The sequence below is a fragment of the Prionailurus bengalensis genome, chromosome E3 (genome assembly GCF_016509475.1).
Source record: "Prionailurus bengalensis isolate Pbe53 chromosome E3, Fcat_Pben_1.1_paternal_pri, whole genome shotgun sequence".
In the NCBI taxonomy this organism is placed as follows: Eukaryota; Metazoa; Chordata; class Mammalia; order Carnivora; family Felidae; genus Prionailurus; species Prionailurus bengalensis.
Genome location: NC_057357.1, coordinates 38,831,924 through 38,845,549, shown reverse-complemented (window position 1 = coordinate 38,845,549; position 13,626 = coordinate 38,831,924). Strand labels below are relative to the sequence as shown.

Sequence of the window (13,626 nt, the reverse complement as noted above, 5' to 3'; positions counted from 1 at the left end):
CTGTGGTAGAGGTTCTAGAGCTGAGCGGCACAGCCGGCTTCAGCACAATCAGAAGGTCCTCAGCAGCTGCCTGTTGTTCCGGGGTCTCTGAGCGGCTCTTGGCCTTGAGCTGGGGCCCGGTCCTCTCGGGAGGCACTGTCCTGGCTTAGAGAAGGTTCCGCAGGTGACTCAACACAGTTGTCAGGTGGGGACTCTGGGCCGGTGCCCCCGCCACAGGAGCCTGGTGGGAGCCTTGGGCCGGGACACCCCATCGTGGCAGCCTGCGGCAGGGTGCCAGCGTGTCCCCGTCCCTAATGGGCCAAGCCCAGGACCGGGTGCTTCCACCAGCCTCTCCTTGGGGCTTCTGGCCACCCCGGGGTAGGGGATCATGTTTGTCACTCCACTAGACAGATGAGGAAGAGTGGTTCAGGGCCTGGGAAGTACCCCGGGGCTGCACAGCAAGTGAACGGTGGCCCTGGAGCCCAGCCCAGGTGTGGACTCTCCAGAGCCCATGTGCACTGCTCCCCAAGGGTTGGGCATCATCCAGACGGCCATCCCTTGGGGCCAGGGCCTGCGGCGCCTGCAGAGCTGGGTGAGTGGGAGCCTCTGGGATGGGATGGGGGTCGATGCTCCCACGGGGAGCTCTGAGCAGCACCTGCTGCTGGTAGGTCACATCTGGGTCATTTGTGCCAGCGGGTCCGGCTGCTTTCCTCTGATGGGTCAGCTTCAGCAGTAAGGAGGTGACTCCCTGTGGTCCCTGCCCAGTTGTGTGGCTAAGTATCACTGTTCCTTGGGGGGTGGGGGTTCTGGTCGAGCCTTTCCCTAAGAACAGCTGTGCCTTCCCAGGCTGGCCTTCCCACATCAGGTGTCGAGGACACCGCGTGTCCAAAGGGCCGGAAGGGACTCCTGGCGGCCCAGTTGGGTGCCTCCTAGCTGTTCAGGGAATGGGGTGGGGGCGCCCCAGGGCGCTCGGTGCACGTTTCCACGAGTGTCGACTTGTTTGGGATGTGCCTTCACATCAACTCCGAGTCCCCAGGACGCTAGGACTGTGGCTTCTCTGTTTTTGGCCTATTCCGTGTGTTTTTCAAGAAAACCTTGGGAGGTTTAGGCAAGAGCCTTTTAGAGGTGAGCTAAGTGACTTTTCTTTGGAGCCAGCTTGTTATTGCAGCAAATGTCTCTCCCAGGGAAGAGCTGGGACTGCAGGTTGTCTGGTCTCTGTGACCTCAAGTGGGGCGGCTCGACTGGGGCCAAGGGACCCGCTCCAGGAGGCCCAGAGCTTGGCCGTGCCTGTGGCCGCGGTTCCCTCCACGTGGCCTCCCCCGGGCTGACTTCGTTACCCATCATATGGGGGGCTCCTCCGGGGCACACACCAGAAGCTGCCAGGCCTCCTTCAGGCCACAAGTGACACCACGTCCCTTCTGCCACATTCTGCTGGTGAAGCAAGACCCAGAGCCAGTCCCAATTCCAGGTGGGGACTACACGAGCGAGAATACCAGGACACGTGCATCAGAGGCCACGGTGGCCACTGACCACATCCCAAGATCTGGACCCCGGGGCAGCCTGCGCTCCTCCCTGAGCCCAACAGCTTCATCCAAAAGTGCAGGGATTGGGGCCCTGCCTCCGAGGACCATATACTGTGGATTCTGGCAAGGTCTCACTTCTGCCCAGTGCTCAGGACAGTCTCCCTAACATCTGTCTTCAGCAGTCCACCTGGCCCTGGCCTTCTGGGGCAGCAGGGAGCCGCCCTTTTTGTCACTGCCCAGTGGCTCATCTGGTAGATCCGCTAGGCGGCCGTGTCCCTGTCGCAGTCCAGCTGGAGGATTCAAACACCTACTCTCTTCAGTCCTCCTGGGGCTGCTGTCCGGCTGCTGCCACCTCAGGCTCCCACTGCCCAAGTCCACATCCACCCAGGGACCCGAGTCCCCAGAATCTGCTGACCAGGGGCCTACAAAATGTCCAAGGGTGGGACCAGGGTACAGGGGCAGGGAGGGGCTCTGAGGGATTATTTCCCTGCATCTGGAAGGAACCCAGGTATCCATAGTGTCCTTGACATCATCACATGTGGTCTGATCCTGGGTCATCACCCAGGAGCCCATGGTGGGACGAGCTCAGCCCTAGCCCGAGCAGGGTTGCCAGGACTGGAATTCAGCCACACGGGGGGCATTGAGATGAACCCAGGTCCTCCCATCCTGTCCCTACTGGGCTGAGTTCTAGTGATGTAGAGCAGAGGGTCTCAACCAGAGTGATTCTGTCTCCCCCAGGGGACACTGGACACTGGAGACACTTGGTTGACACATTGGGAGGAGAGTCCTATGGGAATCCAGTGGGTGGAGGCTGCTAGACATCCTACGATGCAGGGATGGCTGCTGCGACAAAGATCCGGCCCCAATGTCAACAGAGCTGATGCTGACACACGTTGGTACAGAGGAGTCCAAGCTGAGGTGCCTGGAGTCCAGCCCAGCAGGGAGAAGGGCTGTGCCCATCCTGCCTGGAGGGACAGGACGGCCGGGGGTCCCCACAGAGCAGTGAACTCAACCAAGGCCTGGGTGAGTGGCAGCGTGGGGTTCAGGCCAGCATCTCTGCCCAGGTTGGGAACTTGCTCTCTTCCTGGCACGCTCCCTACACATGGCCTGCTTTCGTTTGTACTCTGCTGCCTCGGCCAGAATCCCACGCCTCACGTTTAGGTCTGTCGAGACCTTGCCCATCCGGGAAACCTGGGAGTCTCACCCAGAAGAAGGTGTTCGCTCCTCAACCAAGGGTGGGAGCACCTTGGATCCTCCCTGGCATCAGCCCAGAACTTTGCTCTCAGTGCAGCTGTCAGCTTCTCTGAGAGACTCTGTGCATTGACCTCCCCACAGACCGACCCAGGGACAAGAAGGTGCAGGCCTTGGCTTTTATTAAAATTAGACCTGTGGGCTTCCCAGCCTCTTGGGAGCCCAAGTCTCCGATCAGCCTGGCCTCCCAGGTACAGGTGGCTGACCTGAGTTGGAGCAGGCTGCAAGGGCTTCTATTTTTTTTCTGTTCCTCCCACGGGACCTCCTCCTCCCTCCTCCCCGCCCCCCCCCCCCCGCCCTTGAGTTTTCCTGAGGCCCAGACTCTGGTGCTGGGCAGCTGCTGGGGTGTCTCTGTGGGGTGACTCCTGGTGGGGGCTGAGCCCTTCCTCTCTGGACCTGCCAACCTCTCCTGAGTCATCCTTTCCTCTCCCGTCCCGAGCTGGGACAGCCAGTCCTGCCATCAGATCCCTATGGTCTCTCCAGAGCCCCAGAGCGGGTTCTCTTGCACAAGGGACATGTGGACTCCTCTGAGGCCCCCCAGGACCTCTTCGGCCTGAGCCCCAAGCCTTCTGGCAGAGCAGGCTGGGAGGGGGCACCCTTGGCCGGGTCCACGCTGGAACTGGAAGCTGAAGAAAGTGGACGGAGAGGAATCACTCGGAGGGACTGAAGGGAGGTTGCTAGCCCATCCTATGACCGCCGCACCCCCCACCCCGAACCTGGCATTCTTCAGAATAGGAAAGGAGGAGCAGTTCTCCATAAAGAGAGCCCTGAGGGAGGGAGGAGAAAGAAGGAAGTGGACGGCTCAAGCCAGAAGGACCCTTGTCTAAGCCCCCTCATTTTACAAGTGGGCCAACTGAAGCTGGGGGTGGGGTGGTGGGGATGAAGTTGTCCAAGGTCCCTCATTGAAGGCAAAGCTGGGATAGGAACCCAGGAACCTCGGGAGTGAAGAAGGGCCCATCTGGGTCCATCTGAGTCCCCAACAAACCCTTCTCTGGGTCTTATCCTCCTGTCCCCAGCCCTGCCTCACCTGGATTTTCCAGGCTGTCCCCGGGCACTTGAGTTTCCAGAACTGAGCGGTGGCTGTCCCCTGGGCCCGAAGTCCCGTGTGGCAGGTCTAGGGGCCAGGCCATACCCTCGGGCGGTGGGAGGCAGCCCCTGGCCATGAGCTGGCCCAGCCAGTGGCTCTCACCCTGGCCGGCGGGCTGCATGTGGCTCGGCAGGTAGAGACCCAGGCCCCGGAGGTGACGCAGCCGGAAGTTCTTGGGCTTGCTTCCCTGGGCACCGGGGCACTGCTGCTGGGCCCCCAGGCCCCCCTCGTAGATGTTGGGTGGCGTGTCGGGGTGGCTGGGATGTCCTCGGGCCCAGCTCACTGCATCTGCAGAGGGAGGAGCAGGAGGGTGGTGGCTCGCAGGCCGCGGCAGCCGCGAGGGGAGAACACAGTCACGTGCTTTAAGGCCAGCTCGGGTAATGGGCACCACCCGCGGCTGGCCGAGCCTCGGCCTGCCTGTCCGCCCGCCAAACAGGCTCAGTCCCCTGCCTCCCGCCAACCCTCACCCAACATGTTACTCCTCTTCCCTTTCCCATCCGACAGGGAGGTCTGAGAAGCCCGAGACCGTGGCACAAAGATTTTTTTCAGGATTTTCAAGCCCTTTCTACCACCCATTTTTGCCCCCCTAGCCTAGAAAGAGCATTCCGGTGTCAGTATAGAAATTGCACAGTGGGTCCAGGCCCACTGTGGGATCACACAGCCTAGACCATTGGCCATTCCCCTCTCCCAAGCATGCATGTCCCTGAGGCCACTCCGGTGGCTTTGGGCCCAGGTCAGGACAGGAGGGCATCTCTCCTCCTGCCGCTCCTCCCTGCAGCCCGGCACCTTCTCTTATGCGCAGCTCAGAGAACGCACAGACCAAGGCTTCCATGGAGGGCCAGCGTGGTGGGGGAGGAGCTGCTGGGCCTCCTGTGCAGCAGGGCTCAGCTCTCCCCTGCCTGGGTCTCCCGTGGCAACCGGCTCTGTGATGTCAAGCGGAACACTCCCAGCCTTCCTGGACCCCCAAGTTTGGGAGAGCATGATGCCCCGGGGTAGGGGAAGGGTGGGTGGAGGGCAAGGGAAGGGGGTGGAATCCTAGAGGAGGTCCCTGATCTTCTGGTTTGGGACAGGCCACACAAAACAGACTCAGGTCTTGAAGGCCGGAGAGTCACTCCCTCAGTGACCTCTTGGGGTGTCAGTTTGCTCATCCGTGGGTGGGAAATGAGGCTCTAAGGGCACAGACTTGGTGAGATCTGAGCGAGTGCTTTGAGCCTGCTGAGAAGATGGTTTGGGGTGGCTGCGCAAGTCACTTAATTTTTCTAACCGTCCATTGCCCTGTAAGTCGATGATGGGGTATCATGTGGGTCGTACCAAGTGTAAGGACGGATGTGGAGGAACTGGGGCTCTGTGCACTGCTGGGGGGCATGAAAAGTGATATGACTGCTTTGGGAGACAGTTTCTTCAAAAGTTAAACTTCTCATACACAGATACCTGTTCTCATATAGGGAAAACATGAAGTCACATGTAAAAACAAAACCTATTTGGATAAAACCACTAGAGATAAAAAGTTCAGCTCATTAGTTGCAGGACACAAGATCAACACACAAAAATTAATTGTATTTTTACATAGTAGCAAAGAAAAAGAATAAAACAGGAATAAATTTAACCAAGGAGGTGGAAGACATACTGAAAACTACAAAAGTGCTAGAAAAAAAGGGAAACATACACACGTGTGTGTGTGTGTGTGTGTGTGTGTGTGTGTGTGTCCTTGTTCATGGACGGAAGGTTTAACCTGGTTGAGACAGCAACACTCTCCAAAAATGAAAAAGTTTGAGGATTCCTTACCGCTGTTTGCAACACTTACTATAATCCTACAGTAACCCAGAGTGTGGAACTGGCATAAGGATAGACGTCCTAACCAATAGAATAGACAAGAGAGTCCAGAAATAAACCTATGCATCTCTGGTCAATTGATTTTCAACAAGGGTGCCAAGATTATTCAATAGGAGAAAAATAGTCTCTTCAACAATGGTGCTGGGACAACTGGACGGCCAGATGGCAAAGAATGGAGTTGGACCCCTACCTCACATCATTTACAAACATTACCTCAAAATACAATGAAGACCTACCTGTAGGAGCTAAAACTGTAAAACTATTTAAAGAAAACACAGGGGTAAACTTCACGACCCTGGATTTGGCAGTGGTTTCTTAGATATAATAACAAAAGCACAAGCAACAAAAGAAAAAATAGATAAATTGGACCTCGTCAAAATTGAAAATTTGTGTGCTACAAAAGACACTATCAAGAAGTGAAAAGACTACAGAATGGGATAACCTGATAAATTATATATCTGATAAGCACAGTATCCAGAATATATAAAGAACTCTTAAAAACTCAACAAAAACCTAATCTGAAAAAGGATGAAGAACTTGAATAGACATTTTTCCCGAAGAAGATACACAAATGGTTAGTAAGCACATGAAAAGATGTTGAACATCATCAGTCATTAAGGAATTACAAATTTAAATGATCATGAGATACTACTTTATACCCATGAGAATGGCTATAAGAAAAAAAATGACAATATTAATGAAAATGTTGGAGAAGTTAGAACCTTCTTACACTGCTGGTGGGGATGTAAAATGGTGCAACCACTGTGGGAAAACAGTTTAGCAGTTCCTCTACAAGTTAAACATAGAATTGCCATACAACCCAGTAATTCCGCTCCTAGGTATATACCCCAAAGAATTGACGATAGGTTATTTCTTTATTTCGAGAGTGGGGGAGGGGCGGAGAGAGAGAATCCCAAGCAGGTTCTTGCAAATCGTGAGATCATGACCTGAGCTGAAATCGAATCGGACACTTAACTGGGCCACTCAGGCACTCTAGTTTTGCTTTTTTTTTTTTTTTTTTTTTTTTAAATTTTTTTTTTTTTCTCAACGTTTATTTATTTTTGGTACAGAGAGAGACAGAGCATGAACGGGGGAGGGGCAGAGAGAGAGGGAAACACAGAATCGGAAACAGGCTCCAGGCTCTGAGCCATCAGCCCAGAGCCTGACGCGGGGCTCGAACTCCCGGACCGCGAGATCGTGACCTGGCTGAAGTCGGACGCTTAACCGACTGCGCCACCCAGGCGCCCCTAGTTTTGCTTTTTTAAAGCTTTTTTGATTTTAGTCATGCTTACTGAGATACAATTTTAGATATGGTAAAACTGACCTTTTTTTGTGCATAGTTCTGTAAGTTTTTATAAACACCTACTGTCATATAGTTAGCACCACGATCAAGATATAGAACAGTTCATGGGGCGCCTGGGTGGCTCAGTCGGTTAAGTGGCTGACTTTGGCTCAGGTCATGATCTCGTGGTCCGTGAGTTCGAGTCCGGCGTCAGGCTCTGTGCTGACAGCTCAGAGCCTGGAGCCTGTTTCAGATTCTGTGTCTCCCTCTCTCTGACCCTCCCCCATTCATGCTCGGTCTCTCTCTGTCTCAAAAATAAATAAACGTTAAAAAAAAAAAAGATATAGAACAATTCCATCACCCTCCAAATATTCTTTTGCACCTACCTTCTCCTGGCAACTATTGATTTGTCTTCTTATCCAGACTGTCACATAAATGGAATCATACACTATGTAGCCTTTTGAGTCCGGCTTCTTCCAGTTAGCATAAGGCATTGGAGTTTCAGCATTGTCCTCCTATATATATCAGCAGTTCATTTCTTTTTTTACAGCTGAGTGGTAATCCATTATATGGATGTATCACAGTTTATCCATTCATAAATTGAGGGATGTCCGTTTGAATGCTTTCAAGTTTTGGGATCAATGTTTGTGTACAGGTTTTTGTGTGAACCTAAGTTTTTGTTTCTCTTGGGCAAATACTTAGGAGTAGGATTGCTCAGCCATATGTTTTGTTTTTTGTTTTTTTTTTAATATTATCTTTGAGACTGAGACAGAGCATGAGCAGGGGAGGGGCAGAGAGAGGGAGACACAGAACTGGAAGCCGGCTCCAGGCTCTGCGCTGTCAGCACAGAGTCCATCGCGGGGCTCAAACTCAGACCGTGAGATCACTCAGACCGTGAGATCACGACCTGAGCCAAAGTTGGCGGCCTAACCGACTGAGCCACCCAGGCGCCCCAGCCATATGTTAAATATATATTTAATTTTATAAAAAATTACCGGTTTCGCAAAGTGGCTGCACTGTTTTAGATTCTCACCAATAATATACAAAAGTTCAAGTTGCTCCACATTGTTTGAAAGCGTGGCACTGTCAGGGTTTTTGAACTCCTCAACCACGTGTCATGACCTGAGCCTAAATCGGAGGCTCAACAGATTGAGCCACCCAGGCGCCCCCTTTTTGTCTGCTTTCTAACTGATTTGCTTTCTTACTGATTTTGAGAGTTCATTATGTATTCTGGATACAAATCTTCCTATCACGTGTGTTTCGTGGATATTTTTTTCTAGACTGTGGGCTATCTTTTCATTTTCTTAAAAGCGTCTCGAAGAGCAGTTTTAAATTTTGCTGCAGTCCAATGTATTTTTTAACTTTTTTTTTTTTAAAGGGCTCATACTTCTGGTGTATCTAAGAGATCTTGCTCAACACAGTCACAACACGTTTCCCCTAAGTTTTCTTCTAGAAAACTATAGATTTTAAGCTTTACGTTTAGGGAAAAACAAAACTCTCCACGAAAGCGCGACCAGGTGTGTGGGCTCTATTTCGGGACTCTCTTTAAGGTCCGAGCCTTTGTGCGTCGGTTCCTTCGCCCACACCAACAGGGAGGAGGGTGGCCAGAGGGTGGCACTACCTCCTCTTGGCCCGCCCTTCCAGACTCGGCACACTTCATTCACGCCCCCAGCCCCTCTCGGTCGCCTGCCTCCCACCTTGGCAGCCAGGCAGGGAGGACTCCCACGGGATCTCCCAGCGGCCAGGCCACGTGTCACGCGCATCCCTCACCTAGCAGCCCCACACTCCCTCCACGGGCTCACGCCCACACCCACGCCCCAAAAGCCACGGTTGCCAGGACAATCCCCGACCTGCAAGGACCGGGGCCGATTTCCGGCCTGTTGTGAAGCCCGAGCCAGCTGCGCAGGCGCGGTCGCGGCAGAGCCGCCTGTCGCCGCCTGGTGGTCAGCCTGGGTTTTCGCTCAGCTACATCCCGGGCCTCGCCCCTTCACGCTATTGCCGCTTCTCTGGGCCTTTGATCGCCGGTGAAGCCAGCAAGTTTACCCATGGCAGAGAGAAATGTGCTGGGCACGGGACCCAGGAGGGAGACCTGGCTTCGTAACATTACCGTACATTCTGTCTAGGGGAGTTGAGGAAGAAATGTGAAGCAGTACGTAGAGCGCCTAGCACAGTGTCAGGCGCGTAGTAGGTGATCAGAATGTGTCCGCCAGGGCCACATGTTTGTTTGCAACGTGTGTGAAGGGTACGCAAATGCTGCACACTCGCAGGCCCTGGCCGCGACCGGAATCCCTCAGCGTCTCCAGACGTACCCGGCCCAGCGCCCTCTCGCTTGCGCATGCGCACGCGCGCGACCGGGCCCCTTCCGGCCCAGTCTTGTTTGGCCCCGGCCGCGCGCCGTTGAGGGCTGGGTGTGTTGCCATAGAAACCCGTGAGCGCTGAGGGCGAGCGACCCAGACTCCAGGCTGCTGGGGATCAGAGCGCCATGTCTTTCCGCGACCTCCGCAGTAAGGCATACCTGCCCGCTGTAACCTGCGGGTCCTCGGTCCGAGGCTTGCACGGCCAGAACCCCCCCTCGAGACTATGCGGCTCAGGGGTGTCCCTGCCCGCTGCCGCCCCCCCCTTCCAGGCTGGGCGCCCCAGCCTTGTCTCTGCGATGGCGGGGGGTTGTGTGTGTGCCCGCGGCCGCGTGCGGCTAGTGCGGCTGAGGAGCCGGGGTTAATTGTATCTAATTTCACAGGACTTGCATTGCCACACGGGGCTGCTCGCTGCCGTATTGGAAGACGATGAGACGTTTTTGAGTGGGGTTAGCTTAAGAGCTCAGAAAACCGAGGAGGGGACTGGTGATTGATAATAGTTGCAGCTGATATCGAATTTTTACGATCTGCCAGGTAGTTCCTGTTGTGCGTGTGCATCGTTTCATTTACTCCTCGGAGCTACTCTGTGCTCCCGTATTTAGAGAGGAGGAAACGGGCAGCCAGGTCAGGTAACTCGGTCAGAGGACACAGGCGGTGAGAGCTGGCGCTGGAGTTTGAATTCAGGTTGTCTAACTTCCAAAGCCTGCGTGCTTCCTAACAGCTGGTGAGGAGAAGGGAGCCCAGACGCCTTTGCAGGAAGGGTGGGGAAGTGGAATCCGGATAAGAGAATTCGTTACTCATTCTTTGGAGCACCTGTTACACACCAGGCGTTTCACATTCAATACGGTATTTTAGTCCTCGCTTTGGCAGTGAGGTAGGTAGTGTAATCGGGATGAAATACTTTGAGCCACAGAGAGGTGAAGTTGCTTGCTTTAGGTCACGCAGCTAGAACTGGGTGGAACCAACGACCCGGACTTGGCACTGTGTGAATCGAATTCTCTTGCCTTTTATGCACCGTCATTTTCTGAATCTGAAGCGGTTGAGCAGACTGGCTCCACCCGCGTGGGTGGAGCCGGTGATTGCCAATGTGGTGGTTTGGGGTGGGTCTTTACTGCCAGTTTTCCAACCGAATTGCTGGAAATGTCACCATTAACGATTACTCCTTTCAGTTGTGACTGGAGGCATCGCGTTTTATTGGCACCCCTGGTAGTACCATGGTGTGAATTACGACCTCTGGGATTTGCGGGGTCTGCGGGGACTGTGCGTTGTAGAGACCAGTTTCTGCCCCCCCCCCCACGGTTAGAGGCCGAGGCCAGCGTTCTGCTAGGGGACGCTCAATGGAGTTGTGTTGGGGGGGAAGATATAAGAAGGGAATTTCTGAACATTTTGCCCTTAATGAATGCCAAACGTGTGTGCAATTTATGGTAAGAGTCTCAAATTGTCCCCATGTTGCAGAATTAACCGAACCTGACAACTCCATAGGAGGACGGATTTAGGCAGTTCCTGGCTGTGTGGTGGGAAGACTGCCACATTATTTACCCCCACTCTGTTCACATTTCCCAGAAAACAGTGACAGAGGCCCTCTGTGCCTTTGCTCTTTCCTTTGCTCGTACCTTCTCTTCTGTTGCCTGCTGACATCCAACCTAACCTCCGGTGCCCCGGAAGTTTATTTGTGAATGTCGCTGAGATATTTCGAACCTTCAGGAAGGGCGAGGACAGGCATTCTGTAGCCAGAAGCGCACTGAATATAGACCTTGGCGCGTAGTGGAAACGCAAAAAACGTTTGTTATGTTCATTTGCTCATTCTGCTCAAAGCTTAGTGACCACCACCTCCGGTTTCGAAAAGTATTAGTAGTGTTGTTTCTTGTTCTGGTGTATAAAAAAAAATCTAAGTATTGCTGTATAGTTCCACCAGTCTCTTTAAGATTTCTTTAAATATGCAATTAACCTTTAAAATTTGGGTTATATAGGACCTTAGTCCTACATGCTCACTAAACAAAGATAAGAAAGACAACTCCACAATAACTCAGGTGAACTTCTCCCTGACCACCATCACCTCTAAACATAACCACTGTTCACATGTAATGTATTTTTCCCTTATGACCTTGTATAAAGCCGGGTGTAGCGGGATCCTCGGGCAGAGTCGTGACACTGAGGCTTTTCTTTCCAGGAAGCAACTTTGTTCTTGCCGGCACTGCTCAGTTGGGTCCGTACCCGAAGAACTGAGCCCCCAGTGCCTCGTGGTGTAGTTTTTTAAATCTATTTTTTACTTCTTTGTCTCCCATGTATGGTAAGACACAAACACATAGTCTGAACTAGGGGTCTCCTGTTACAAGGTCGTGACGGATGTTGTCACGTACGTGTGGTACGCGTATAGCCAGGTTGCCTTGAGGTTTTGGTTTTTTTTTTTTCTCTCCTTAGGGAGGGAACCCTGCCCCACGAGTAATTCTCATTTTGATTAGTACAGAGAAAGATATCCAAGAGAAATGACCTATCAAAGACAGATTCACAGCCAGTCCCTAAACTCTGTTATAATGTAAAGCTTTTACTTTGCCCTCCCGTTGAACTTAAATGTTTTTCAGGAAGCAGAGGAGGTATTTCAACTTTCATCTCCTTTTTACTTTCCCTCTTAGAGAGTTGATAAATAGTCCCCCAAACTGTCAATATGTTGGGAATAACCAGGGAAAGCAAGGGAAATGTCGAAGTTAATAAGTGGTTGGTCTTTGATGGGGAACTGACTGAGTTGTTTTACCTTTGGACAGATTTCACAGAGATGATGAGAGCCTTGGGATACCCTCGACATATCTCTATGGAAAATTTCCGCACACCAAATTTTGGACTTGTGTCTGAAGTGCTTCTTTGGCTGGTGAAACGGTTAGAACTTTTATTGAGGGCTAAGAATGAATACCATATTCCATAGCTACCAAGAATAGGATACCGTTGTGAAGCAAAAGGAAGAATTCAATAAATTAAAAAAAAAATTTTTTTTAACATTTATTTATTTTTGAGAGAGAAAGAGAGGGAGAGAGACAGACAGAATACAAAGCAGGCTCCAGGCTCCGAGCTGTCTGCGTGGAGCCCAACGCGGGGCTCGAACCCACAAACTGTGAGATCATGACCTGAGCCGAAGTTGGACACTTAACCAACTGAGCCACCCGGGCACCCCAAGAACTCAATAAATTGTGAGTTTGACAGACTCCTTTGTAACCTGTTAAAAATCAGTGGAGTAGAGCGGCGCCTGGGTGGCTCAGTCGTTTAAGCGTCTGACTTCAGCTCAGGTCATGATCTCATGGTTCGTGGGTTGAGGCCCCACATAGGGCTCTGTGCTGAGACCTCAGAGCCTGGAACCTGCTTCCAATTCTGTGTCTACCTCTCTCTACCCCTCCCCTGCTTGTTGTCTGTCTCTCAAAAATGAATAAATGTTAAAAAAAAAAAAAATCAGTGGAGTACCAAGAACACTGTGGTCGAAGGGAATATACCAGGCAGTGGTAAAAGAGGTTTCTTAGTCGGAAGCATGCGCCGCGCTCAGGTCCAAGCGCCTCTTCATGCTCTCACTTCCACAGGGAGTGATGGTCTCTCCACACACTCTGATGAGTACTGGAGTAGAAATTGCCAAGATTTAAATTTCATTTTGTGTGAGAAATCTACCACGATTCAGGGTTGGCAGACTTTTCTACGGGGATCGTGACTATTTCAGCTGTCACAGGCTACATAAGATCTTTGTTGCAAAGTCTTACACGTGTTTTGTTTGTGATAGATAATCCTTGAAAAGTGTAAAAACCCTTCTTAGCATGCAGGCTGCCTAGAAGGAGACGGCTGACTTCTGACCCCTGGCGGGTCGTCAGTGGCACCTGTAACTCCGCACTTCCCAACCCCACGCGTTAGCCCTGTGTCAAGGGCTGTCGGCTAGAGTAATAGTTCTGATTATGTTAATTACACTTTCAGGTCTGAGACAGATTTAAGTTTGTATGCTGAGCCCCAGACTTGATTTTTGGAATCCCATAAATCTGTTCTTAGGTGAGGACTCACTCCCTTGAGTGTTTAGCATTTTATGCTGCTTTTGAGGTCTCTCTTAACCTTGCCCCCTTAGCTGGGGACTCCAAGAGCTAATTGTCACAGATCCCCTCAGCTGCCTGCTTTCTGTTGTGTTAACTTTCCACTTCATTAACTTGTGTCTTTTCTTTCTGTGAAAGGTATGAACCTCACACTGACATCCCTTCAGATGTGGAGACTGAACAAGACCGAGTTTTCTTCATTAAGGCAATTGCCCAGTTCATGGTTAGTTCCCAGCTTTGTGACAGAGTGATAACACTAACC

The 13,626-nt window shown here is 52.0% G+C and overlaps 2 protein-coding genes across 7 annotated transcripts in view; one reads left to right on the top strand and one right to left on the bottom strand.

Annotated features, from left to right (window-relative positions):
- Nucleotides 1-3,088: 3,088 nt before the first annotated feature.
- On the bottom strand, nucleotides 3,089-5,043 carry CE3H16orf90 (chromosome E3 C16orf90 homolog). Of its 3 annotated transcripts, none has more exons than XM_043560738.1 (3): nucleotides 4,661-5,043; nucleotides 3,781-4,128; nucleotides 3,089-3,379 (listed from the first exon to the last, which is right to left on the bottom strand). In XM_043560738.1, exons 2-3 carry the CDS (start codon nucleotides 3,959-3,961, stop codon nucleotides 3,222-3,224), a joined length of 339 nt encoding a protein of 112 aa, XP_043416673.1. In that variant the 5' UTR covers nucleotides 3,962-4,128; nucleotides 4,661-5,043; the 3' UTR covers nucleotides 3,089-3,221. The 3 variants fall into 3 exon arrangements, with proteins under 3 accessions (XP_043416673.1, XP_043416672.1, XP_043416671.1); XM_043560737.1 differs by having other exon boundaries at nucleotides 4,657-5,042; XM_043560736.1 differs by having other exon boundaries at nucleotides 4,627-5,038.
- A 4,262-nt stretch (nucleotides 5,044-9,305) lies between these two features.
- CLUAP1 (clusterin associated protein 1) overlaps nucleotides 9,306-13,626 on the top strand; it is a 35,377-nt gene continuing 31,056 nt past the window's right edge. For 2 of the 4 annotated variants that reach the window (XM_043560729.1, XM_043560728.1), the window contains exons 1-3: nucleotides 9,306-9,459; nucleotides 12,072-12,183; nucleotides 13,503-13,587. In XM_043560729.1, the coding sequence (XP_043416664.1) occupies nucleotides 9,438-9,459; nucleotides 12,072-12,183; nucleotides 13,503-13,587 (219 nt within the window). In that variant the 5' untranslated portion in view covers nucleotides 9,306-9,437. Of the gene's footprint in view, nucleotides 9,460-9,518; nucleotides 10,410-12,071; nucleotides 12,184-13,502; nucleotides 13,588-13,626 lie in introns of those variants that run through there. The other 2 variants (XM_043560726.1, XM_043560727.1) reach the window with 2 other exon arrangements.

Excerpts from the sequence above, each read along its gene's own strand:
- CE3H16orf90 (XM_043560736.1), bottom strand. The coding sequence starts at position 4,672 with ATGGAAGCCTTGGTCTGTGCGTTCTCTGAGCTGCGCATAAGAGAAG. Across the intron at positions 4,129-4,626 it reads TGAGCTGCGCATAAGAGAAG|ATGCAGTGAGCTGGGCCCGA; the intron begins GTGCCGGGCTGC and ends CTCCCTCTGCAG. Across the intron at positions 3,380-3,780 it reads GGACAGCCTGGAAAATCCAG|CTTCCAGTTCCAGCGTGGAC; the intron begins GTGAGGCAGGGC and ends CACTTTCTTCAG.